The following is a 26,516-nucleotide window of genomic DNA, read 5'->3' as shown; positions in this document are numbered from 1 at the left end:
TTATATAGATCTTATATTTAGATTTTTGATCTATTTGGGGTTAGTTTTTGTATACAGTGTGAGGTAGGGGTCCAAATTCTTTTTTTTTTTTTGTATGTGCGTTGTCCTAGCACCATTCATCGAGGAGAATATTCTTTGACTATTAGATGGATATAGCATGATTTTCAAAAAGCAATTGGCAGAAAAACATTCAATGGAGAAAAGAGGGTTCTTCAATGAATGGTGATGAGAAAATTAGAAAGCCACATACAAAAGAATGAAACTAGACTGCTAATTGTTGCCATGCACAAAAATCAACTCAAAATTGATCAAAGACCTAAATATAAGACCTGAAACAATAAAATGCTTAGAAGAAACATAGGTACTAAACTCAAGGACCGTAGATTTAAAGAGGATTTTATGAATTTGACCTCAAAGGCAAGTGAAGTAAAAGCAAAAATACATGAATAGGACAATGTTAAACTGAAAAGCTTTTGCACAGCAAAAGAAACCATCAACAAGACAGAGGCAACCAATTGAATGGGAGAAGATACTTGCAAACAACACCTCCAATATGGGGCTAATATCCAAAATGCATAAAGAAGTCATACACATCAACAAAAATCTCAAAGAATCCAATTAAAAATGGGAAGAGGACCTGAACAGACACTTCCCTCAAGAAGACATACACAGTCAACAGATACATGAAAAGATATTCAACTTCACTAACTATTAGGGAAATGCAAATTAAAACAACAGTGAGATACCACTTCACACATGTTAGAATGGCTATTATTGACAAGATAAGTAATAACATGTGTTGGAGAGGTTATGGGGTAAAAGGAACCCTCATACACTACTGGTGGGACTGCAAATTGGTACAGCCGCTATGGAAAAGAAGATGGAAGTTCCTCAAGAAACTAAGAATGGAATTACCATATGATCCAGCAGTCCCTCTTCAGGGTATCTACCTTAAACCCTGAAGACATTTATCTGTAAAGATATCTGTACCCTATGTTCATTGCAACATTATTCATGGTGGCCAAGACATGAAAACAACCAAAGTGCCCTTTGATAGATGATTGTCTAAAGAAGCTGTGGTACATATATATGATGGAATATTACACAGACATAAGAAATAATGAAATACTACCATTTGTGACAACATAGATGAATCTTAAGAATACCACACTAAGGGGAAAGAATGGCGTAGATGATAGAGCCTCTGTTCATCCCTCTGGCAACCAAATCAAAGCTGTGACAGAAACAAGGAGGAAGCAGCAAGGAAAAATCACCTAGGATCTAGATGAACAAGCCATACAACTAGGGAGAAATCTAAGAAATCACCCTGCAACAGCAGAAGGGAGGACGAGCTAAGGACAAGAGGCTGCCAGGTCTGAGTGGCTGAGTGGGATGGAGGCTGTGGCAGCTGTATACTGCTCTTAAAGAGGCCATGTCCTCGAGCAGACTTTCACGGAGATGGACCTGCTTGCTCTGAGCACTATTGCCAGTTTGGCTGTGTAGGGAGTACAAGGGACCTACAGGGGGACACTAAGTTGTCGAAGTGAAGACCAAGGCGAGACTTGCTCTGTACAGAAGTGCTGATAGTATCCATCGTTCTTCTTTTGAGCCCTCCCCACTCCCAGTGCACAGACTCAGTGCCGCCATAGCTGAGACTTCATCAAATTGGATAACAGAGGTCGCTCCTCACAGAGGATTCCCTGAAACTCTGCTTCTCCCAACTCGTGGCCCCCCTAAGGCACACCCAGGTATATCAGGTGAGGCGATTGGTGAGTCAGGTGCTCCTTACTGAGCAGCACCTACTCTCTCACTGGTGGCAGCTCAGCTAGCCTCAGTTTCTGGTGTGTCCTTTTAAGGCAACTATAAGTACGGCATCTGTGGATTGTTTGCTGAATCTTAACAGGTGGTCCTGGAAGGGTAGAGGCTTGGGCTAAGTTTGGTCTGTAACTGAACCCCTCTCAGGACTGTGCCACTGGACACCTACTTCACAAATCCACACTAATAAGACTGGGAGACTTAGGAGCTTTGCTCACAACATAGAAACAGACACAGAAAGAAAGCCAAAATGGGAAGACAAAGAAGCAGAAACCATATGAGAGAACAGAACAGATATCCAGATATAATAGAGTCAAATAAGCTAACAGATTCAGAGTTCAAAAACACTGGCTATAAAGAGGCTCAATGAACTTTTAGGAAAGGTAGATAAATTCAATGAGAACTTAAACAAAGAGATAAAAACATAAAAATGGAAATGGAAATTATAAAAGGGAACGAGTCCAAAATGAAGAACACATTATCTGAGATGAGAAGTATATTAAATGGAATAAACAAAGGAATAAACCAAGTCAATAAAGAAGAATATCAAATGCCCTATCTATTAGACAGGAAAGCCAAGGACACTCAATCAGAATGGCAAGAAAAAACATGCCAGGACTATAAAAATAATTTAAGGAGGTTATGAGACACTATTAAGGCCCCAAATATTTGTCTGATTGGCATAACTGAAGACAATTAAGATGTTGAACAGCTGTTTGAAGAAATAATGATGGAAAACTTCCTTAACCTGGTGAAAGAAATGAACATAAAACTCCAGGAAGCTCAGAGGATTCCAAAAATGAGGGATCCAAAGAGGTCCATACCAAGACATGTCATAATTAAAATGCCAAAGGTTAAATATAAAGAAAATATTAAAAGCAGCAAGAGAAAAACAAATAATTTCATGTAAAGGAACACCCATAAGACTGGCAGCTGATTTCTCAAAAGAAACTATGCAGGACAGAAGGGCTTGGCAAAAAAATATTCAACAGGAGGAAGACCTAAGATCTACAACCAAGAATAATTTAATCAGCAAAGCTATCATTTAGAGTCAAAGGACAGATTAAGAGCTTCCTAGACAAAAATAAGCTAAAGGAATTTATCACCACCAAGCCAGTATTACAGAAAATGTTGGAGGGACTTCTTTAAGAAGGAAAAACATGTATCCAAAACATGAATAAAGAATGGTAACAATTACATTCCTATCAATAAGTACCTTAAAAGGAAAAGAATTAAATGCTCCAACCAAAGATAGGGTGGCTGAAATGATAAGAAAACAAGAGCCCTAAATATGAAAAGGAAAGGGATGGAAAAAGATATTGCTTTGATGGACCTAGAAAGTATTTAAATCAGACAGAGAAAAATAAACACTACATGATTTCGCTTATATGTGGAATCTAAGGAGTAAAAAGAACAAACTAATCAAAAACTGACTAACAAATATAGTGAACAATTTGGTGTCGGACAGAGGGGAGGGTGTTTGAGGGACTGGGAGAATGGGGCAAAGGGTTAAAGAAGTACCAATTAGTAGTTGATGGATGGTCACAGAGATGGGGAGCATGGCATAGGAGATGCAGTTAGCATTAATACGTTGGCTAGGTGGAGGGTCAGGGGAAGTATGGTGCGATTGAGGGTATTGTTTTATGAACTATATAGATGTCTAACCGATGTACTGTATACTTGAAACTAGATTTAAAAAATGAAACAACTTTTAGATTCATAGTAGCTAAACCCCAAGAGTCAAAAAAAGTGGTGGTGGGGAAAGCCTTAAACCAATAAGCTGTCAATTGTTGAGTTTTCTACACACATAGCTAGCTGCCCAATATTCATGTGGGAAAATCAATGGTACAGTCTAGAAAGAAGAAATCATATACTTTTATATCAATTTATTGTTGTCAACAAGTCCTTAAGACAATATTAGTGTTCTCTACATGTAGATTCCTAGCAAATAGATGCCTAAGAAAGGCTACTTTAGGATAATGATTTCAGAGAGGTGAGGGGTGAAAAATCATAAAACCAAGTGTGTTGCAACAAATGTTATACAAATCAAATACTGCTACAGTACAGTATGGGAGAGTATTAAAATTTATCCACTAGAAGATTATTGAACTGTTAGAATTCAATTTTAGTGAATATATTATAATATCCAGTTGTGTATAATAAAGTTATTTTTTTCATGTCCCAGCTAACAACCCAAACTATCCTAGTACTACTCAATATTCCTTTGAAACTGTGGAAATGATGGATTCCATCAAATGAGAAATACTGTATGACAGAAGATTCACAATTCCTTGTCTGTTTAATAGTTAATATATTTAACAGGATAATGTATTATATATAGAATATAGCACCAGTAGTTGAAATACTGCGAAATGTTAGCTATTTTAACTCAGATCTGACATATGTTTCAAAATATTTGGGATATCATTCATTGAATTTTAAAAAGATGGTACTTCCTGGTAAGCAGCAGCTCAGAGTAGAAAGAGCACTGGACCTGGAGTCAGATGCGATGCAGGTTGTTTTTGCTAAATGCTCTCTAATATCCTTTCCAGATTTAATGTTATTACCTTTTACCACTGAATCTTGAGAGTTTGAGATAATTTAAAAATGGTTACAAAGTTGTTGCCTTCAAGCATCTTGGTTATTTCTTTTTAAAGTTTAATTTTAAAAATAGAATTTGGTAAGGAAAGGGGTTGGGAGGAAACAGTTTCATTTTTTTCTGTAGATCTGCTGTCATATATCTTCTATTACTTGTTAATAGTGGTCGGCTCCCCTCTATTCTGTTGATAAGAGTTGAAAGGAGTTGGAAAGTGTCTAGGAAAGAGAATTCAAAGAGCAGCAGTAGTTCTTTCTGCCACAAAGCCAAGAGAATAACATTACCTGAGAGACTACATTGGTGTAGTGTGTTTACAAAACTGGCTCAAATTCCCAAGATTAAATAGCTTAGAATTTCTTGAGAGTTCATGCAAACAAATGTTACTTTTATTGTCAGATTTCCTTCTCCCCAGCCCCATTAGTATTTACATCTCCACATCAATGTCTGACCAACAGAAATCACAAGCCTAAAATGTCCGAAACTGATCTTAACATCTTCCTCTCCAATCCTGCTTCTCTCTTGTATTCCCAGTCTTGATCAACAATATCACCACCCCACTGGCTCTAGCCAAGCTCAAAACCTTGGAGTCATTCTCAACAACTTTTCCATCATTGCCCGTTCCCCTGTCTTGCCTCTCCCCAATCCACTCTTTGTATTGTGGCTAACAAAGTGCTCTTTCTAAAATGCAAATATGTTCACAGAGTTTCCCTGCTTAGAAAGCTTTAATGACTCCTTTTAACCTACTGGATAAAACTCAAAGTCCTCTTTTGGTACCTGCAAATCTCTCTAGCCCAATCACCTGCCACTCCCTGCCATTCTCTGAGCCCTTTACACTCCAGTGACATGAACTGCTCACAGTTAACCAAACACACCATGGTCTTTCGTGATTGTGGCTTTGCATATGAAATTTCCTCTGCTACTATGTCAGCTTGAGTTACTTTTCCTCATGCTAGTTTTATAACTCTTGCCACACTATATTGTAGTTACCTCTTCACTTGTTTGTCTAAACTGCCAGACTGCCAGTTCTCTGTTTGGGGAAAAGATAAACATTATAGAGGAGATTCAGACTCTGTTTCCTTCTAGGTGGCAATTAAGCTCACTTTGGACCCTGATACACGACGCCGTTCTTTAACATTTGCTTTTTTTCCCCTTGTCCTAGCCCTCTCCGTGGTGAAAGTGTTAAGCAGTGGAATGGTCACGTGACCAATAAGACAAAGCAGCCTGGCTGATCCACAACCTGGATAAACATCTACCTCATATTATTTTTTAAGTAAATGAAAATCTGGCTAAATGGGCCTTGGATTTAGGGTGGCTTGGCAGGAGCTTTCTATCTTACCATGTACCATGTGGCAGACCCCAATTTCAACCCCTAGAGCTGTAGCTGAGGGTCAACACATCCGCCCCTCATGGTCTCAGAGAATATCACACTACTGTCAAACAAATAGCCCAAGAAGAAATAGCTGGTGGAGATCTTCTTCCTTGTTCTCTCCTCTGTCTGAAGCCGAGACAACTCTGTTTGCAGGAATGTCTGCCTTTGGATGACTACACCATAGAGCAAGGAATCAAATACCAATCACATACACATGATAGGTATTCTCCTTCACCTCCCCAAAATAGGCATAGAGAAAGTCTTCATCTCTATCTAGAACAATATCTAGTTAGCACTGCTTTCTGGCCCAGTTGAAAATAACCTAGTCTTTTAACCAGTATTTAGTTGCCCATGTGAGGCAGCCAGTTTTTCAAGTATCCCTGGCTATAGAGTTCCCTAGGTATGGTGGCTCTAGGTGTAATCTGGGTTAGTTTGATTGGTGATTAGCGTGGAAGGACCTTGCCAAGCAGGTGGGGGAAAAAGGGATTAGTTATCGGTCTGGTTGGAAGGAATCTCATCTCTAAAAACAACAAATCTTTAGAAAACAATGAATTCATAATCATCATAGAAATTTTCCTTCATGGCTATTGTGAATTTTATCAGATACTATATTTACACTACAGTGAGGCATCTAGCAGCAAGAATGGGTTTTAGATTTAAGTGGGGAGAAAGGAAATTAATATAATCTATTTGTCTTCAGGAGAGACCACCTTTAAAAAATCAAAAAGCTCCCACGATATCATTTATACATATGTCAAAGGCAAGGAAAGGTGATCTGCTCTTAGGTGTCTCTCTGGCTGAATTCGGATAAAGAAAAAGAATTCAGGTGCTACCAGTTGTAACATGAAATAAAACAGAAATATTACTGGCAGGTGTGGCCCCCTGAAGTTCTTAGGTTTCTATGTTCAGAGTAAAGATTACCCTACCCATAAAATGATCATTGATGACATCATTTATGATGCCTTTGCCCTTCAGTTGGCACTGCACAGGCACGGCTTGGTTCTTCACCACGTCTGTAAAGTGCATTGCCACCAGCGGGGAGGTGTAGTTAACCTGTAGGTGGAAGAACAATGAATTCTAAATGTGAAGAGGGGCGACTCTGTGGAAGGGTAATAGAATGGAAGTGATCAGACATTCAGTGCAGGATGAGGTAAGCTCTAAAAGGCAACTGAGTAAATTCCATGATGCCAAGTCACAAATGGTGAAAGCAAATGGCATGCTCTCTCTGCCCTGGAACAGTGGGGGAAATGATATATTTCTCTCATAAGTCACTGTCAGATATCTGTCCTCTGGGGAAAACCAATTCTAACTCATGATTTTCTGGATATCAGACCATGAATCAAACCAGAACTAGTGTCTGTCAAGTCTCCATGCTAGAGATGAAGCCTTTACTGCCCCAAGGCTTCGAATGGGAGAAACAGGTAAGTGGGGTTATTTGGGCATAATCAAGTAAAATGGCAGTGTTTTGTCTGCTCATGGCTCTGACGCCAATTAGCTATGTGGCAATGGGCAGATCACTTCTACTCTATGAAACCTAATTTCTCCATTCGTAAACTGAAGGAGTTAGACCAGACTATCTGAGATTCCTTCAGATATGGAAAGGAGTGGCTGTGATAGAAATTAGTAGAGTGGGCTCCTTCCTGGTCTTGGCCAGCAGCTATTCACCCCTCTGTTTCTACCTCCTGCTTTATAATTCACATAGAACCAAGCTACTCCTTCCTTGCCTCTGAGCCCTTTCTGACAGCAAAGACTGAAGTGGATACAGGCTTACGTGAGTCAGTTTGCCGTAGTAAGGATAGTAGCGGAGGTCAAAAGAAGCCGACTCTGGGTAGTAATTGATGGATCGGATGTCATTTTCATCTCCTCTCTGTAAGTAAAAGCAGGTATATGTGGAGTGCTGGGTCACTCAGTTTGTTGGAGCCTGAGCTAAAGGGGCCTATGCCCTAGATGAAATCACTGTGTGACTCATACCAAGTGTCCCAAGAAGACTACAAAAGAAGAATAGGGCATAGATCACTTCAGACCTATCCTCACAGGAACATTTCCAGGGAGAGACTGTGCCTTGGCTTTTCAGTTAAAAAAGTACTGAGTTGAAGGCCTTGACTGAGTAGGCTGAAGGAGCTCAGCATGGCTCTTGTGCTGGCTCCTAGGGGACCCAGACAGAAAGGGTACAAAGGGCTTGCAGTACCTGGTACTGCTCTGGCAAGAGGGTCTACCGTACCAGCCCCTCTCCAAAGAATCATATTGGGTTTGACACCCAGTACTGGACTTTGGAGCTGGGCAGGTGTAAGTTGGAACATGTTTAGTAAATCCTACTCCACAACAACTTGCACACTGTAGACTCAGTTCTACTAGAAGTCAGACCAGGTGCACAGGGATACAGCCTGAAGTTGGCTCACCTAAACTCATGTCTTTGACCACATTTTCTGTAATGCTTAATTACAGTAGATGGAGTCAGAAAGATAAGCAAGAGGGCCTGATACTGGAAACGATTAAATAATCAAGTCAACCCTCATCATATCATGTCAGGTAGGGGATTGCCCATTCTGCCTATACATTCGGCTTGTCCAAAATCACAGAAGTCTGAGGGCTAATAAAGGACAAATAGTTCATCACTACTAGCAAATCACTCACTAGGGTCATGTGATGGCTTCTGTCAATATAGTGTAATCATTCTTTGTATAAACTGAGCTCTCTTTAATTTATTCTAGTAATTACCTCATCCTGCTTGATTTCCACAAGTAGGTGTAGATTTGACCAGTATGGATTATTATAGAATGTATTAAGATTCTTAATATTTATTTTTTTATAGAAGGACAGTCCTCAGCAAGCTGAAAAATGAATGGCTTCCACTAGGGCACTATAAGTGAGACTCAATCCAATCAATATGCTAGTTTAAGACTGAGTTGGTTTTTGTGATATATTTACATATTATTCTAAAAACAATGAAATTCATTTTTCATGAATGATCTGTGGAATCAGTTATACTAGTTTGTAGACACCTCACATGTGTGTATATTTATTTACACATATGTACATGTGAACAGAATAAATGTCCTTCCTACCTTGCTCACCTGACAAACACAGCCTGACATTTCAAAGTTCATCTTCATCATCACCACCCCCACGTATAACCAACTTTTCCTAGTCAGTGTCTCCACTGCACCTTTCATAGCACCTGTAATGCTTGATTGCCCAGATTTCAGAGAGACTCATAATTATCTTGGCACTCCCAACACCTAGCAAAGTACCTGGTCTGTAAAAATTAATCAATAAATGCTTGCTGAATGTGAACTATTGGCTAAATAAATGCTGCCTTTTGCTGCTTTCTGCTATGCCACCATTACAACTGGAGTTTTGAGCTGTATTTCTAGTACTGAGAATGGCATTACTTGGCTCCACACATTTGCAAGACAAATGTCCAGGGCTGGGGGATGCAGTTGATGTTGTCAAACAGGAGGGAGCTACTGCCAGTTTAAGAAGAAAACCCCATATCTAGGATTTTTCCAACAAAAAGGCTAATTAGTGCAGATGAGATTGGAGTTAATAGTCCTTTGAAGGACAGTTAATTAGCATATTAATGGAGTGATGTCTAACTCCCCTGTACTCATTTGTTATTGTATCACCAGTGCCACTGGTCATTGCTGCAGAAAGTGAAATTCAATTTTAAAAGCAGGGACTAATGATTCTAATGAAAGCTATTTGTTTAGTTCAAAGAAACAAGTAATTAGAGCTAAAAGGAAACATAACCAGAATCCCAATTAATGACTAGGCACATTGTTGTTCCCTTCTGTGGTCCTTAGCTGAGGTTCAGTGTTTGGTTTTCACAGGTATACATCAGCACGCGCGCACACACACACACACACACACACACACACACACAGAAGAACTGAATGCTTTCTGGAAATAGGGAGGCCTGAAGTTGCTAAAGGGAGGTATAGTTATGAAAAGATTAACCCTTTCCATAACCCATAACCAACCATCAACGGTAAAGCCTTTGGAAGAGATGAACCACCTTTTTGCATGAAATAGATACACTACCAATGCTAACAACTCAAAGAGGCACTTTACCTGAACTTTGCAGGAAACCTTCACAGGATCTCCAAGCTCAGGACGAAAGCCTACAATCTATCAAGAGAAAACCAGCATTGTTTTTCTTTAACAAAACAAAACAAAAAGCAAGATAGATTTCACAGTAAAAATGGGGCTTTTATAAATCCCCTTGAGTCACCCCTTCCTTAGGCATAAACTTAATCTATTTTGCACTCTCAGAAATGGTATAAAAAGCAGGAAATGAAAAATATCTTCAGAGCTATGCAACTCAGCTTACTCCTTGTATTTGTGCTTGGTAATCATATAGTGGTAACTGCAGCAAGATAACCCCAAATGTAAAGAAAGAACTTTCTGGTTTTAAGAGGTGTGTGCCTGGTAAGGATCTCCCATACCCAAGACGTGCCAAGAGAAAAGGAAAATGCATTTCTTGTGATATGAGATTGTTCCCCCAACTCACCCCTAAGTCAATCCCCTGTTACAAACAGCTCAGGATCTCATTCCTGACAGAAAACATCAAAGGGCAGATTTGGAGGTGTGGTAGAAGAATGGTGTGGGAAGTGCTTAAGGAGAAAAATAACTATTGTTTGATCATTTGTTCAGTTGTTTATATTACTGATGCTATCAGTAAAAATGGCCAAACTTGCAGTGTGTGAAGACAGAGCCCAAGAGAAATGAAGTGTCCAGAGCCCTCCTACCCAGCTCATCCACTTATCATTGCCAACGTTTCAAGGGCCAATATACCCTGTTCATCTTTAGAAGGATGCAGGGCTGTCCAGTAGAGTAGCCAAAAGTAGAATCCTCCAGGCCAGAGCAGTTCTTCAGGAAGGAGCGCTTAAATTGGCAGGCCTTCTTGTCCTCGTCTTCATTGCCATCTTGAATGAAGTACTGCCCCGGGGGACAATCTACATTCATTTCCTCTTGAAGACTGTCATTATAACCTAAAGTGTACACGAGTAGCAAAGGGTGTTAGATGGGTGCTATAGAGGAAGGCCATGTTTTCAGCAGTCGTCCTCCCTAGTTTCCTTTTTCAACTCAGGTGTTCTCCTCAGAAAGCCCACTCAATCCGTCCTAGGCTCTGAGACATAGCATCAGGTGCCCAAGCCCCTTCGTCATTAACATGTCTCGAGGAAGCCCTCTGGGTTAGTCCCCTTGGCCCACTTTGATTGCTTGTCCCCTTCCTTCTCGTTCCCTCAGAACTTTTATCCATCTCTGGGTTATGTGTTGGTCACTTTACAACCTCTACTTTTCATTATCTCTTTTCAGATATGGTAAATCGTAAATGTGGTGGGCTGCCTCTTCTGTTTCTGGGAGAGGAATAGGCACAAAGTAGGCAGATTTTGGGAGGGACTGAATTATGTCAATGTATGGCATATATAAGGAGGCAGAGATCCTGGGTTAAATCAGCCTAGGAAATCTCTCCCTTTGAGGTCAATGAGAGACACCTGATGCAAGAGAGTGAGAAGTATGTGTTGTGGGACAGGAGGAAAGGGGAGGAAGAAGAGGGGGAGGAAGAGGAGGAAAAAGAAGAGAAGGAAATATACCAGCTTCTCATTCTTTACATTCTTTAACTAAGATAACACTGCAAAATAAAAGCTTAGGTTGAAAGACAGAAACCAATGACAACCATAGCATCTCCACCGAAAGGGTAAGGGAGTGAGATCTTGTTTACTGTGACCTGAAGCACTAAGATATAAGTGTCCCTTTACATTGGATGAAATGTAACATATGTCCAGGAAATGAGCTGAAAGGGGCTATCTGTGAGCTGACTCTTTGGACTACTAGATGCCATAGATCTAGGCTTTGAAAATTACTGGATAATTTCTAATTTGATTCTAAATGAAGAAGTCAGGTAGTCCCATTAGATCCAGCCCCCATGCATTCATGTTCCAAGTAGCTCAGTTTTTCCAAGGAGATGGTGTACCTATGATCCACCAGAGGCAAAACTCCAATGTACTGCTGGATCCTCGTCTAGACATGTTTTTGACCTGGGTTTGATATTATTAGAAAGAAACTGAGAATTTTAAATCTATTCCAGTTATGGCTAAGCCTTTATTATTCCTCAAAGCTATATTCGCTCCGAGGTTTCGTTTTGATCATTTTTTTTTTGGAACAAGAAGTATGTTCAAATAGTAACTTTCTAAATAGAAGTGCTAATCATGTTCTCATCGTTTCTCTTGAGGTGAGTGGTTCCATTAAAAATAATGTGACATGGGCATGACCTCTTTTGCAAAAGCCCAGTCTTCATGAGAATGAAATTGATACTCTGGGATGTCTATTTCAGAGATGTGTTCCTTTTAAACAGGGAATATTATCTATGCTTAGGAATGAAAAACTCAGTGCTTTTCCTAATGTTCCCCACCTCTGTCATCAGGTCAGAATTGGTATTTCTCCATCTTCTAGCTTCTCAGAGGGACTTTCTCATTAGAGATTCTGGCAGTACATTTGCAATAGCTCACAAGCATTTTGAAAGTAAAGAAGATATTGTGCTGGCTATGCTATTCAAGATGTATGGGAAGACAAAAATGGAACTACTTGGACTTAGAAAGACCCCAGCTCCCCTCATTTTACAGGTGAGGTATTTGAAGCTTAGACTTATCAAAAATAACACCAACCATTATTGATCCGAAGCTGAGTTTCTAACACCTGGCTATGTGGCAGCAGCAAAGAATTATGAGAAGCAGCACTTCTCAAGCTTTAAAGGGCATAAAAATTCATTTGTGGATCTTGTTAAAATGCAGATTCTTATTCAACAGGCCTGGGGTGGAGCCTGAGAGTCTGCCTTTCTAACAAACTCCCAGGTGATGCTGACGCAGCTGGTCCCTGGATCACTCTTTGAGTAGCAAGGGTGTCAAGAACATGGATGTGAATTTAAACAATGGTTCTGCTGCTGGGAAACTTTGATCCCATTATTTCCCCTTTCTGAGCCTTAGACTCTGCTATACAGGGTTAAAGTTAAATGACAACATTTATGCATTTAAATAATACTTCCTGCCACATAAGAAATTGTTTTCCTTTTAATTCAGTGCACATTCTACTGTCACGCCCAACTTCCCCCAGCACACACACACACACACACACACACACACGCACGCGCACACACACACACACGCGCGCACACACACACACACACACACACACACGCACGCACACACATTTCGGCCAGGCCAGGCCAACCAAATTAGTCTAACTGGCTTTTTTTTCGCAAATCATAGATTAGCAGTGTAAACCCACTAGAATTCCTCTTTGATAGCTGGACAAATATAGAGGTTGTGTTCTCTGTGTTTAACCATAACCAAGCTGCTACCTCAGTTTTCACCCTTTGGAAGGGCTTCTCAAAAAGACATTCACTTGTTCCTGAAAATATATGATGACATTATAGCTATAAGCATCTTGAAAACACTTCTGATCAAAATGTTGGAGTGTCTGCCATCCAGAGATTCTCCTTCTAACTCCCATCTGGAATGATGTTAAAGACCTTTCCTCTCTTATTTCAAGATGGCCCATCTTCACAAATGAATTCTATTACTTTGAGAAAGTATAGGAGATAGGAATTTTCCAGTTCTGGAGAATACTCTTCTTTTCTCACTACTACCTCCCCCCAGAATTATTTCTTTATAATTGATAATTATTGAGCTACCTGAGCATGCCCAGGATATAACTAGGTGCTGCAGGATGTTCGAGCAGAAAAGACAACTTTTCTGCCCCAATGGACTTATCATATTACTGGAGAGTTGGCTTATATGCTTTCAATGCAATATACAACCATACTGCAATTTTGATGGTATCTACAGGTGCTGAGGGGGATGCAAGTTAAGGAAAAACCAGGATGGGCTGGGGTTAGTAGGAGTGGGATTTCTGTGCCAGGCGAATTTTGGAATTTGAATTCCCACCCATCACCTTTCCAAAGAGATTTTCACTATTGATAAGAACTTACTTACCCTGGAGAAAGCCATTTAGGCTAATCACATAATGCTGCCAAGTGTCAGGTTCAGAAATGTTGAAGTTGAAGTTAAGGCTATGGGCGAAGGGTCTGATCATAACTCCTGGCAATGAAAACAGGTCTTGGATATATTAACCCATTCTTGGGATTATTTTTTTGGTATTGATTCCCATGAAACCATTTCCCCCCAGGCAATCAAAATGAAAAGGACTATAATTTGCCAAGTATCATTTTACTCTTACTCTTAATAATTGAATTCCTAAGTCATTTCCGGGAAGAGCCAAAGTTAATTGAGGCTGAACATGCTGTGCAAGCAGATTTCTGTCCAGCAAGTTCTGACAACACAGGGCATTTGGGCACTCACCAGGAGGCTTCACCCTCTCGGTGAAGGTTGGCGTGTAAAGACCGATGGTCAGAAATAGCATGTACATGCAGAGGGTGATCACAGCAGCCAAGGAGGCATAGAAGAAGAAGTAAATGACTAAGATCAGGCCTGCAGAACAGAGATGAGAGTGGTCAGTCCTTGCCGACAAGCTCTACCTCCTCACTTGAACTCATGAACCAGAACCAATTCAAACACATGAATTGGCTTTTTTTTTAATTCCCAAGATTCAGTATATCCTTGCTCATTCAGATTTCATCAATTTGGAATTGGTGAGATTGTGTCAGAGGTCCGATAGCAGTTTACCTTTACAGCATCTCCTACCCTTGCAGCAGGAAGGGTCTGCTGAGCAAATGATGACCAAGATTACAGGGAAGTGGAGTTTAAAGTACCACAAAGGAGAAATTGCTTGAGAGTCCTCTGGGCAACAGTTGATGTCCTAAGTACAAATCATTCTTTGCTATTTATTAAAGCTGGTGCCCTGAAGAGTCCTAGCAGCTTGATTCCAGTGATTATATGTATTTGCAAGGAATGAAAACAGCACTTCTTTTTCACAAAGCCTATAATTCAAACTTTCGATTAATTTACATGGAACTTGCCTCTAATCAAGGCAAAGGGAGGTTTTACCCTATTTATTTCGAATCTTCTTTATCTATTCAAAAAGAACACTAACACAGGACTGGGAGGAGAAAAGGAAACAGTTCTTAATTATTGACACTTGCTACCTGTGAGCACTACCTGTTAGCTTGGACAAATTACAGAACCTCTCTGCACCCCAGATTCCTCACAGGTAAAATGGGAATAAGTTTAGCACTTACCTCATATCCTTCTCTATATCTGTAACAGTACAGTAGTCCCTTCTTATCCATGGTTTTGCTTTCTGTAGTGTCAGTTACCCGCGGTCAACCACGGTCCAAAAATATTAAATAGAAAATTCTCAAAATAAACAATTTGTAAGTTTTAAATTTTACACTGTTCTGAGTAACAATATAATGAAATCTCACACTGTCCCACTCTGTCCTGCCCAAAGTATGAATCATCCTTTTGTCCAGAGTATCCATGCTGTATATGCTGAGTGCTCATTAGTCATTTAGTAGCTGTCTTAGTTATCAGATCGGCTGTCATGGTGTCACAGTGCTTGTGCTTATGTAACCCTTATTTTAATAATGCCATATTCACATTACTTTTATCATAGTATATTATTATAATTGTTCTATTTTATTCGTTATTGTTGTCAATCTCTTTCTGTTCTTAATTTATATATTAAACTTTATCGTAAGTATATATGTGTATTAAAAAACATAGTGTATATAGGGTTCAGGCATATCCATGGGGGATCTTGGAATATATCCCCTGTGGATAAGGGGGGACTACGGTACCTGAAATTCCATCTTTCCTTATATCCTATCCTGACCTTACCATTTTCTAGCTGTTTAATCTTAGACATGCTGTTCACCTCCTTAGACCTCAATTTCCTCATCTGTAAAATAAGGACAATAATAGTACTTGAATAATGCATACAAATAGCATAGCAGCATAACCGTTTGATAAAGGTAGAATTATAAACTAACACATACATATAAATACATGCTAATCACAAAACAAAAGATTAATAAAAATAAAATATTCCTAAAATTATGAAAAAATGAATAGCCTAATGCAGAGCTTGACACATACCAAGTGCTCTATAAATGGCAGTCTTTGTTGTTAGTATTAATATTATTGTTGCTGTAGGACCAGAAGCATAGTTGTGTGAATTCCTCCTCTGTGGGCTGTATTAGGTTTGCCCCAGGATTAGGCAGCACAGAGTGAGGTGAATGAGAGCAAAATTGTTGCTGAGAAGCTCTTTTCAAGTCCTCCTTGGGGTTTTCTCAGTCAACAATATCTGGCTCCACTCCCAACAGTGTCATGATGTTGGAAGTGCAGATTTGAACTGAATCATCAACCAGAAATTGGAACAAACCACATAACTTTGCTGTACCCAAAACTGAATCCAAATATTAACTTTTAAATTGAACCATGAACCAAATGAAATTAACCAAAAAATGATTGGAGAAAGGGAGAAGAAAATCCTTAGTAATCCAACTGGAAATGGAACCTTTGTGTTTTATAAGATAAACTAAAGCAGAACTGGAGCATGAACACATTGATTCAGCTGAAAATCCCTGGAGAAGAAACAGTGGCACCTGTGTGCCTGTAATACTTGGCTACTGCCTACTGTTCTAATGAGATGTGCCCTGTGCCACCTCCTCCATTCCTTTCCCTTCATCTCCATCCTTGGAGATGCAAGGATCCATGTTTCTTGCATGAAAGGAAAGCAAGATAATACAGGTAAATTCCCTTGGAGATATCTTTCTTCTTGCCCAGGACATGTGGCCAGGAAGCTATAGACGGGAGAATGGCACTATCAATGAGTCCCCTCAGCCTTACCCGGGAGTCTGTGTTCTGGGAGTCTATGATAGGCTAACTATCTCAGCCACATACCCTAAGGTAAAGCCGAGCACCATACCCATCTGAACCCACTGACTCCTCCAACTCGTTGTGCTCTGGATGTCCAAGTTGTACTTGACCGCTCCTCTAGGTAATCCAGGGTTCTCTCCTGAATGCCCCACCCAAACTTGGGTAGACCTGGATATCTTGGATAGACTAGATCCCAACTTTTCATTCCTCCAATCAAAACGCCCCATCGGTTCCTAAGGCCCTACCCTTTGGGGCCTCGCTCATTGCCATAGTTCATGAAGACGGTGTGGTGTTCTGGCAAGAGAATGAACTCCAGTGTTCATCCAACCTGGGTTTGACTCCCAGTGCTACCACTTATTAACTATATGACTTTAGACAAGTTACTTACCCTCTCTAAGCCTCAGTTTCTGCATCTGTAAAATGGGGATAATAATATTACTACCTCATATGGTTCTTGTCAGTATCCAATAAAATAACATATAGTTCCTAAGAATAGAGGCTGCCCAGCTACCAAAGGAAATGCACAGAATATAATAATAGGTTGCTGCCTAGGCTCAAATGGTCGCCTGGTTCTTAAGCAAGAGGGCACCAAGGCATATGCTTGGTGGCCTAGGCACTGGGATCACTATTTACCCTTTGCACAAGGGTAGTTGAACAGAAGAAGCCATAGTTCTTGGGCTCTCTTTAGGCCCAATACCCAGAGGCCTGGATATGACCTACTGTGCAGTGTCCCCACTGCCATATCTTCCCTGGGCACTTGAACCTTCCTCCCTCATCCCCACCTATTGGCCTATGGATTGTTCTCCATAGGAGCAATTTGGATCAGCTCATCTGGTGAAGTTCCAATGCTTGGCTGTTTAAAGTTTAGTGTAGGGCACTCTCTTTCAGAATTACACTTGCATTTCACAAGGCTCATTTTCCCAGTCATCTTTAGGCAAGGGAGAAACAGCTGTGCCCCCTTTGGAGCCCCAGTGAGTGTCCAGCATTTGTCCGCAACTTCCAGAATATTGGAATGTTCCTTGAATGGTACATCTGTTCTAGTAGAGAGTTCAAAGGATGGGCACGGGTGGAACTGAGAACTGAGGAGGGGTGGAAGGGAGGTAGACATTTTTCAGAGCCCCACACCTGCTATTCCTAATTTCAGGAATCAGGGCTGGCTGATGCACTCTGACAGCTGAATTAGAAACAAACGATGAGGGAGAGAATTCTCAGCTAAAGAGGACTCTAGAGGGCATAACAATCAACTTCAGCAACCTAGCTAGACCCTTGGCACTGGGGAACACTTATTTCACCCATGGCATCCTATATGTTTTTCTTCTCCTACAGGTTAACTGAGTTCCAAACTAGCGGCTGCTTTTTTTCTGGGCTGTGCAGAGAATGCAGCAAGTGTGAATTTGACCACAGGCAAAATATCCTGAGAAGGCTCAGCACTAGTAGTTCAAGAGGTGAGTAAGACCCTGGGAGAGGAGTGCTGGGGAAGTTGTAAAGTAAAAGTGGTGGCAGCATGTGGTTACAAAGAGGAAATACTAAGGAATGTGATTCTGCCTTTGATCAAGCAATATTGGGGCTCAGGCTTAATCGCTGGAAATTATCCCTTTAAACCTAATTTCTCTGTGTGCATCATGGGAGCACAAAGCACCCACAAGCTGGGGTCCGGGGCAGGCCTCCTGACTCTCCTTCTCTCACATTACTAGGTGAAATAATGAGGCTTTATAAACCCATCATCAAGTTAGCAGGGACTTGGGTCTCCTTTCCTAGAAATAGTCATCTTATTGGAGCCTCGGGCTGATCCTGTGAGAGAAGGCAAGGCAGGGATTTGTTTCTCCCATTTGGCAGATGAGGATACAGAGGCTCAGAGAGAAGGAATGATGAGCCCAAGGCCACAGAGATAGAAAGTGACATGTCTGGGACTTACAAAAATTTCTGTGCCATCCCAAGTCATTCTTGCTTTCTCTCTGCACTGCAAATTATTTTAAACCAAGTGGATTTTAGCTACACAATCAAGTTTGTTCACTCTTTGAAGTTCATTCTGATGGGATCTACCCATAGCTCAGGCATTTCCTGAGGTATTGGTCCTTTTACATGATATCTAAGGGAAGTTTGCAGACAAGCCCACCCAATGTACGGTAAAGGAGTCCTGGACACCAAGCCAAAAGGAAAGGACACCTGACTGGAGTATTGGGACAACTGGGACTTACTCCAACTCTGACCTGTTCGGGCCAGAGACATCCTTTTCTCCGGATCCCACAGGTATTCATTCATGATCTGCAATTTCTGCCACCAGGTGTTGCATGTTGGCTGACCCTGACTGTCTTCATCTTCCTTTTCTTCCTCTTCTTTCTCCTCTTCTTTTTCCTCCTCCAAATAAGGTACCACCATCACCTGAGCCTCCTCTTCTGCTTCTTCCTCTTCATCTGCAAAGTAGTTCTGGTTCACTTCATCCTGATCATCCTGGAACAGTAACAAAACACAATGGCACATTCTACCAGCCACTCAATATTTGGAGATGCTTCAAATTTCTACTTTCCCATAAACATACCCATTGTTAAAAGAGACATATTTTCTTTCCTTTCTTTTGAAGGAAATAGTCATTCTATGACCTATTTTGACCTAATATCCTTTTCCTTAGAGATGCAAATTTTGTTCTCAGCTTCAGGCATTATGGCTCTTCCCCAGGGACTGCTACTGTCACTACTCTGTCCTGGGTCCTTGGCCTTTCTCTTCACTTTGTCTGGCTTGTCAGGGCAGAGCTGAGCTCAGAGCTGGAGGATGGAGTAGTTTTAAACACCCGTGTTTGTGATGGGAAATTCTCAGTCTAAACCAGCTTCACCCTAACACTCTGTACACTTTTAGCTGCTCCACTTTACCATCCCAAGTTGTGGCTAAAAACATCCTGGGATAGACAGCAGGCAGAGAGGCCAACTGCTATACCCCTCCTCAAAATTTAGACTGCCTTCTCAACAGTAACAAGAGATAGGGGGTTATTTGCTGATTCTTTGACTTACCTTTTCTGGAAGCTCTTTCTGCGTCAAGCTGGTCAAACAGACCACTTTAGAGCTGGGATCCCAAGTGCTACTTCCTTAGCCTCCACTCCGCCAAACCCCATACCCTAGGCAAAAATCTGGACACGTAGTAAGTGCTCAGTATATATTTCTTGATTGACTGAATGTAGCCATTACTTGAGGTCTGAAACTGTAATTTTCTCTGAGTGATTCTAAGAAAATTAAACAAAAAAAGAAAAACCCAGACTTCACCAAATGGTATTTCAAATGCCTCCCAGCCACAAGCTAGAGAGTTGGATCTTTGCTCTTTGTGAATCTGCTAAGGCTCACTGCAGCAGCAGAAAATGAAGCCACCCTCCCACCTCTTTGCTGTCCAAATATGAAAAGTGGCGGGGCCTGTGCACCTGTTGGGGTTGGATGTGTGAAATGATAGAGACCAGGGGTTCCATGCTGCCCCCTCCCTGCCTGATTCATTGAAGGCCATTTAGAGGACACTCAGCTTAAAAAACGGTCATTAGTAGGGAGAAGGCTCAGAAAATTAGATTGTTCGGAATCAGTAAAAGTGATATAGAATGATAAGGCTCTACTATCAATATTCAGTCTGCCCAGTGCTATCTAGCTCTTGATTATAAGCATTCTTGAATTGCTGTCTAATTTGTTCAAATGTACAGCTTTATATCACACACCATATAAGAACTGACAGAGACCTTGAAGATGCACTTGTCCATCTGAGGCCCAGTGAGGAGACAGAATCTAACCAAAGTCACACAGCAAGTTTATGATAGAGCTGAACCTATGATAGTCCTAGTACCCATGTCTCACGATACCTTGGACAATGATGCTTCCCCTTTATCACACTGAACACAAGTGCTTGGAGGTGGTTTAGCAGATTTATGGAGTATAACAAAATGTTAGATTCTGTGTTCCCAAGAGATTGTAGGTGCTTATAATTGAGGATTTCTGACTCTGATGTGGACTCACAGTGTAAGGCTTAGGAAAATAAACCCATCACTCAATATCGAATGGATTAATGAATGTTCTTAAATCTCTTTCACTTGAGTGAGAACATATGTATACATTTGTCTTCCCAAACTACATTTTGAACACCCAGAGAGCAGGCTCCATATTTTTTAACTCCTTGATAGCCCACCACAGTGAGGAACCCACAGTTAAGTAACCAGGGGGTACTCAGCAAATTTCAATGATAACTACCTGACTTTGGGGAAATGCTGTCACAGAGCTTGGTGTCCTAACCTCAGCAGTCATGTGGACTGCAGTGGGTAGCCATAATGGCTCCCAGAGAATCTATTGCAACTGAGAATCTCAGATAATTTAAAGTGGAATGTTTCATTGTGGAGTAATTTTTTTTCCTTTTATATTTTCTGAAAAACTTCCTTTTCTCTCCTTGTTGCGTATATGCTTGCCCTCCACCTCTGTTCCACAGAGAAAACAGCTGGTTTTGGCCTCAGCTTGATCTTATTTGGAGATATGAGCTCTCATGCTAATCTCATTAAAGATAGCTTATCATTAAAGCTTTACCCTCCTGAGAATAATTAACCTTCTTGGAGCTAAGTCCCCAACGGCCCTTACAATGCCTGAGTATCAGGAACCTCAAATATCTTTTTCCTCTCCCCTGCTTCTAGGTATAGGAGAACTTCACAATGTACAAGAGAGACACTTTTGTGCAACTATTTAACAGAATCTTGTAGGAAATTCTTAAGGAATGAGAGGGTCTGTTTTTGTTAGTTTCCTAAGGTGACAGTCCCCTCATGTGATAGTGTGAGTGTACTAGGATATAGAAGTGGGTGTATGCTGGGGCCATCATGTTGCCCTAACAGGGAAGAGTCTGAAGGGCAGAAGGTAGCTCCACTTTGAGCACTCTAAATATATAAACATACAAACAAATATATAAACAGTATGTCTTAAAAGACAAATTTGTGCCTGGAATTGAGTTATACCCTATAAACATTTGAACAGTTGGTTTATTTTATTTTATTTTTTATTTTTATGTTTTTGGAGTCAAAAGGAAAGTTTATTAGAGAAATGGTAACGCTCCACAGAGTGTGGTCTCCTCTCAGAGGCAGAAAGTGAGAGGCACAGTGAGAGAGACAGTGAGAGAGAATAAAGGCACTAATAGGGACAGTTGGTTAATTTTAAAAGAGAAATTAGCACATAATTTTTCACTCTATCAAATAATTTCTTTTTAAATTTGATCATGCATTCCCTATAAAGTACAAGATCCCCTGATGCACTGAAAATCCAAATCAGTTGACAAATCATTAAAATTATATACAACACTTTAGCAGCATTACATAGAAAAGAAGCCAAGCAAGGAATAGTTATATATGCCCTACAGGTTGTGACTGCTCTAAGAGCTACAAGGGACTTTGAGGATGTCAAAAGAAAGATTCTACAAATTGTGGCTGGAAAGTTAAGGGAAGCCCTCTGTAGGTAGATGTGAGGATAGAAGAATTTGTGTTTTCCTCCACTGGTTGTTTACAGTCTTCACTTAACTCCCTGGTTATATAAGTGGCCATTCCCAAAGAAAAATGGATTAAGCTTTGTTTCCTCCTGAGGCTCAGATCACAATCCTTCTAGAGGGAGATTTTATAATATACCTCCTTTCAGAAAAGTGTTATGTGTGGTATATATTAAGGAATTAAAGCAAAGTAAACGCAAAGAAATTTTGGATTTAAAGAAATTTGTAATGCACCCTGGAGATAAATGGAGACATCGATGGTGTGTGTGTGTGTGTGTGTGTGTGTGTGTGTGTGTGTGTGTGTGTTGGGCAGGGTGTGGTGGCAAGCAGGATGGCAATAGTTTGTAGAGGGTCAGAGGGTTAGGGAGTTGCATAATGCAAATATAATGGAAAGAGCACAAGATTAGAAGTGAGAAAACTTACATTCTCACTTTGGTTCTTCCACTTATTTACAAGTCACTCCTGTGCTCTGAGCCCTAGCTGCCTCCTTTACATAATGAAGAATTCTGGAGAGATGATGTCTAGGATTACTCCCAGCTTCTACCTAAGATTCTATGATTTTAGCTGTAGTTTGGAATTTCTACTTTGGAAAAGGAGCAGCTGGGTTCCTAAGAAGGTACCACCCAAAGGGACTGAGACAGCCGGGTAGGCAGTGCCTTTTGTTTCCTCTTCCCCTTCCTTTCTCTCTTGACTAAATTTCCTGCTATCAGAATGAAACTTTTACTCCCAGTCTCTAAAAGGTCCATTCAAATTGTAGACTCCCAAGGAAAAATTTTTAGAAAACCTCTCATCCTCTAGACTCTTCCCCTTCCCTTGTCTTTGTTCCATAGGAAGAGGGGTTTCTTCCTGCAACCCAGAAATTTAAGGTGCAGTTGAGGTACTGGGAGTCACTGCTCACTCTTGAAATTATGGGCTTCCTTAAATTTCACTGTTTCTTCCATCCCAAAGAGAAGCAGCCACAAGCCAATAGCTACCCAACCCCCAATCTGCCCCACTAAAAAAAGCAGCAAAATATTCTTTTCCCTGGGACTCACAAGTCTGTAGAGATAACCATAAGGAGAGGCCAGAGCCCTTCTGGACCGGAGCTGCCTTCTCATGGCTGTTCAGTGGGCAAAGAAGCAGCAGAGGCGGGTAAAAGTGGATAAGAGTTCTGGAGCTTCTGCTGTTACAGGAGACACTGGTTTCTCAGGCCACTTGGAACCTAGTAAAAGTGAACCCTCCTGGCATGAGCCCTTCCCCAAAATAATCTATCATACCCCTCTCCCATTGGTTGGCCCCTTCCTTGAATCAAAGGAAAGCCCTATGGAAAGGCAAGCTCATCATTACAGGGAAAGGGAGATATTCTGGGTCATGAGGATAAGTGACTCCCCCCCCCACCCCCAGTTCATATCTACTCTCACTCCCTGCCCTTCTCTAGTGCCTGAGATACTATGGGCCCAATGGAAATCTTAGGTAGTGTTCTTCTCAACTGAGAGTTGAATATCAGTGTGTGCAGGGGGTAAGGCATGGGTGGGAGCTGAGAGTGAGGGGAGGTGGCCAAGAATAACTTTCTTTTTTCATAAGGCTGATCTCATGCAAAAGGATCTAGGGTGTTAGAAAAGATTCCCTTTGCTTTCCTTACCCCCACCCCCACCCCCACCCCATACTCACCAAGCTACGTATAATGTTCCTTATTTGTATCAATCCAGGGGCTCCTGAAAATGTGGATTATGAGTTCTGATTTTGGAGGCCAGGCTTTTTCTTTATCCCTCCCCACCCTAAAGAAGGTCTTGGACATAAAGAAGCCTTTTATTAGCTCACATGTCAGAATGGCCCCATCAGTCACTGCTCCTCACACACACACCCCTTGGAATCCTGGCCAAATTTCTGTAGTGTTTGAGATCTATATTTATCTCTTAGCATCAGGGCAGGGAACAAGCCAGAACTTTGCAGTGTCAGTTTCCCAGACATGTATAACCCCTGAAGCCAATGTGAGATCCAACAAAAGAAAAATTAATAGAAATAGCCAAGAACATTATACAGCATTTTTGGCCTGTTTGGTTTACCCCACTGAAGCCTGGGTAGAGTTTGTAATCCTTCTTTCACAAATCTTTCTTTCACCTCCCCATTACCCTCTGGTGCTGAGAATATTGCAGATACTGAGATTCTCTGAGCATATTCACAACCAAGAAAACCAGCACAATAGCTTAGATAGATTTATTCATAATTCCAAGTCTAGGCTATTTTGATGCAGATAGCTCCAATAGTTGTCCATTTAAAATAAAGACTCCATTAACTAGATTGTTACTAATTAGGACTTTTCCTTAGCAGAATCTTCTCTCATACCTTGATTTTGAGAAGACACCACTGACAAAGAAAGAAATTCATTCCTCTTTTTGGATTTTAATAAAAGCAAGATATATTCCAAGGGATAGCCTGGTCTCTGTAGACACTGACCTCTACCTCTTACACTTTCTGCACTCGAGCCTTTTGTGTGTTTCTTGATTTTAAGTATGAGAATCCTGAAACCCTTGGAAGTTTCAAAAATCAAACAAGGGACAGGTTAACTGGTCTTGTCTCACTATGGCAGAAAAGAGAAAGCAATCATATTAGCAAGATTCAAAAAACCAAGAGTGGGGGCAGCACTATCCACAATAGTCAAGATATGGAAACAACCTAAGTGTCTGTCAACAGATGAATGGATAAAGATGTGACATATATATATATATATATATATATGAATATTATTCAGCCACGAGAGAGAAGAAAATCCTGCCATTAGTGACAACATGGATAGAGCTTTAGGGCATTATGCGAAGTGACAGAAATCAGACAGAGAAAGATAAATACTGTATAATCTCACTTATATGTATGTATAATTCTAAACAAACTCTTAGAAACAGAGTAGAATGGTGATTACCAGGGGCTGGGGATGAGGGAATACTAAGCAGTTACTGTTTGGGTACAAAATTTCAGGTTGAGAAGATGGAAATAGTTCTGGAGATAGATGGTAGTGGTGTTTACACAACAATTTGAATCTACTTAATGTCAATGAACTTTACATTTAAAAATGGTGAAGATGGGAACTGAGAAGATGGTCAAAGGGTACAAATTTCCAGTTGTGAGATGAATAAGTTCTGGGGATCTAATGTACAGCATGGTGATTATAGTTAATAGTACTGTATTATGTACTTGAAAGTTGTTAAAAGTAGATCTTATGTGTTCTCACCATAAAATATGAATGGTAATTATGTGACATGATGTAGTGTTAACTGACATTATACTGTATCTAAATGTATCAAATCACATTATACACCTTAAACTTACACAATTGTATGTCAATTATAATCTCAATAAAGCCAGAAAAAAAACAAGAGTGGGAGGATAAAAGAGGGCTTGGTTTAATGTGACTTTGGGTAACAAAATATTCCATTCTGCAGAATCTCTTATTTCCTAGCATTCCGGGTCATTTGCTATATACTTAATATATTTTAACTATAGCCCAGGCTGCCTTTTGGAATGCCAGTTGTTGGTTGGGGTAAAATGACAAAATCTCATAGGATCTCAAAGACAGATATCTGTATGAGTCCACACTCAAAAAACTCTAGCTAAAATAGGAACCATTCCTGTTAATTTTGAAATGAAGGCAATTTGCTTAACAATGCAGCAAACTGGAGCCAGAAGTGGCCAGTGGGGCTGCAAATAAAGTAGTGGCTACAGAAGCAAGAGAGGAGGGAAAAAAGAGAGGCTTTGAATATGACAGTAGATTAAAAGACAAATTATTCAAGTCTCTAAAATTATATGCCCAGTCCTTGAGCACCAGTGTTAGCAGCTGCTTCTATAAGCCCCTTTTCCTTGTTGCCTACTACAGTAAAAGCACATGGTTGCTGATGGGGAACAGAAACAATCTTATGGACTAGGTCCTCCTGTTTCCAAAAGTAGGAAGAGATGGTAGCAGTCTTCAGAGAAATTTTGCCTCTACCATGAGGTGAACTAGTTTATGTCATCTGTTTTTGTGCAGTATTTAAATAATTGTGAGAGGTGGGAGGAGGGATTTGTCCCAGAACCATCAAAGAGCTGTTGTACATTTTACCTACCTAGGGATTTGCCAAATCCTCAGGGAGTCTCTGGGAGGTCATGTGCAGTGGAGCTTAAGAGCCACCCAAGTGTCAGCATCAGAGTTGCAATTGGAATCACTCAGGCATTGCTGAGTGCTCTCTAGGACCACAGACCCTTCTAGAATTCGTGACTGTGTGGACTCTGAAGTCATGGATGAGGAAACTCCAGGCTTACCTAGGGCCTGAGGCTGCCTGTGAAAGCTGCCCAGCATAGGGTGTCATCTTTGAAGTGCATGCAGGAGGGGGAATTTACTTGAGACTGCAAAGATCAAGAAAGATTTCCTGGACTAGGTGGGGATTGGGCTGGATCTTAAAGGGCAATC

At 40.7% G+C, this 26,516-nt stretch overlaps 1 protein-coding gene across 2 annotated transcripts; it reads right to left on the bottom strand.

Annotated features, from left to right (window-relative positions):
• Positions 1-6,646: 6,646 nt before the first annotated feature.
• Positions 6,647-23,220, bottom strand: ATP1B4 (ATPase Na+/K+ transporting family member beta 4). Of its 2 annotated transcripts, none has more exons than XM_016122148.2 (8): positions 23,131-23,220; positions 18,814-19,066; positions 14,138-14,266; positions 13,772-13,876; positions 10,575-10,771; positions 9,852-9,908; positions 7,552-7,647; positions 6,647-6,833 (listed from the first exon to the last, which is right to left on the bottom strand). In XM_016122148.2, exons 1-8 carry the CDS (start codon positions 23,191-23,193, stop codon positions 6,672-6,674), a joined length of 1,062 nt encoding a protein of 353 aa, XP_015977634.1. In that variant the 5' UTR covers positions 23,194-23,220; the 3' UTR covers positions 6,647-6,671. The 2 variants fall into 2 exon arrangements, with proteins under 2 accessions (XP_015977634.1, XP_015977644.1); XM_016122158.2 differs by having other exon boundaries at positions 6,672-6,833; positions 18,826-19,066; positions 23,131-23,193.
• Positions 23,221-26,516: the final 3,296 nt, after the last annotated feature.

The sequence above is a fragment of the Rousettus aegyptiacus genome, unplaced genomic scaffold, assembly GCF_014176215.1.
Source record: "Rousettus aegyptiacus isolate mRouAeg1 unplaced genomic scaffold, mRouAeg1.p scaffold_m13_p_9, whole genome shotgun sequence".
Taxonomy (NCBI): domain Eukaryota; kingdom Metazoa; phylum Chordata; class Mammalia; order Chiroptera; family Pteropodidae; genus Rousettus; species Rousettus aegyptiacus.
This window is presented reverse-complemented; position numbering and strand designations above follow the sequence as displayed.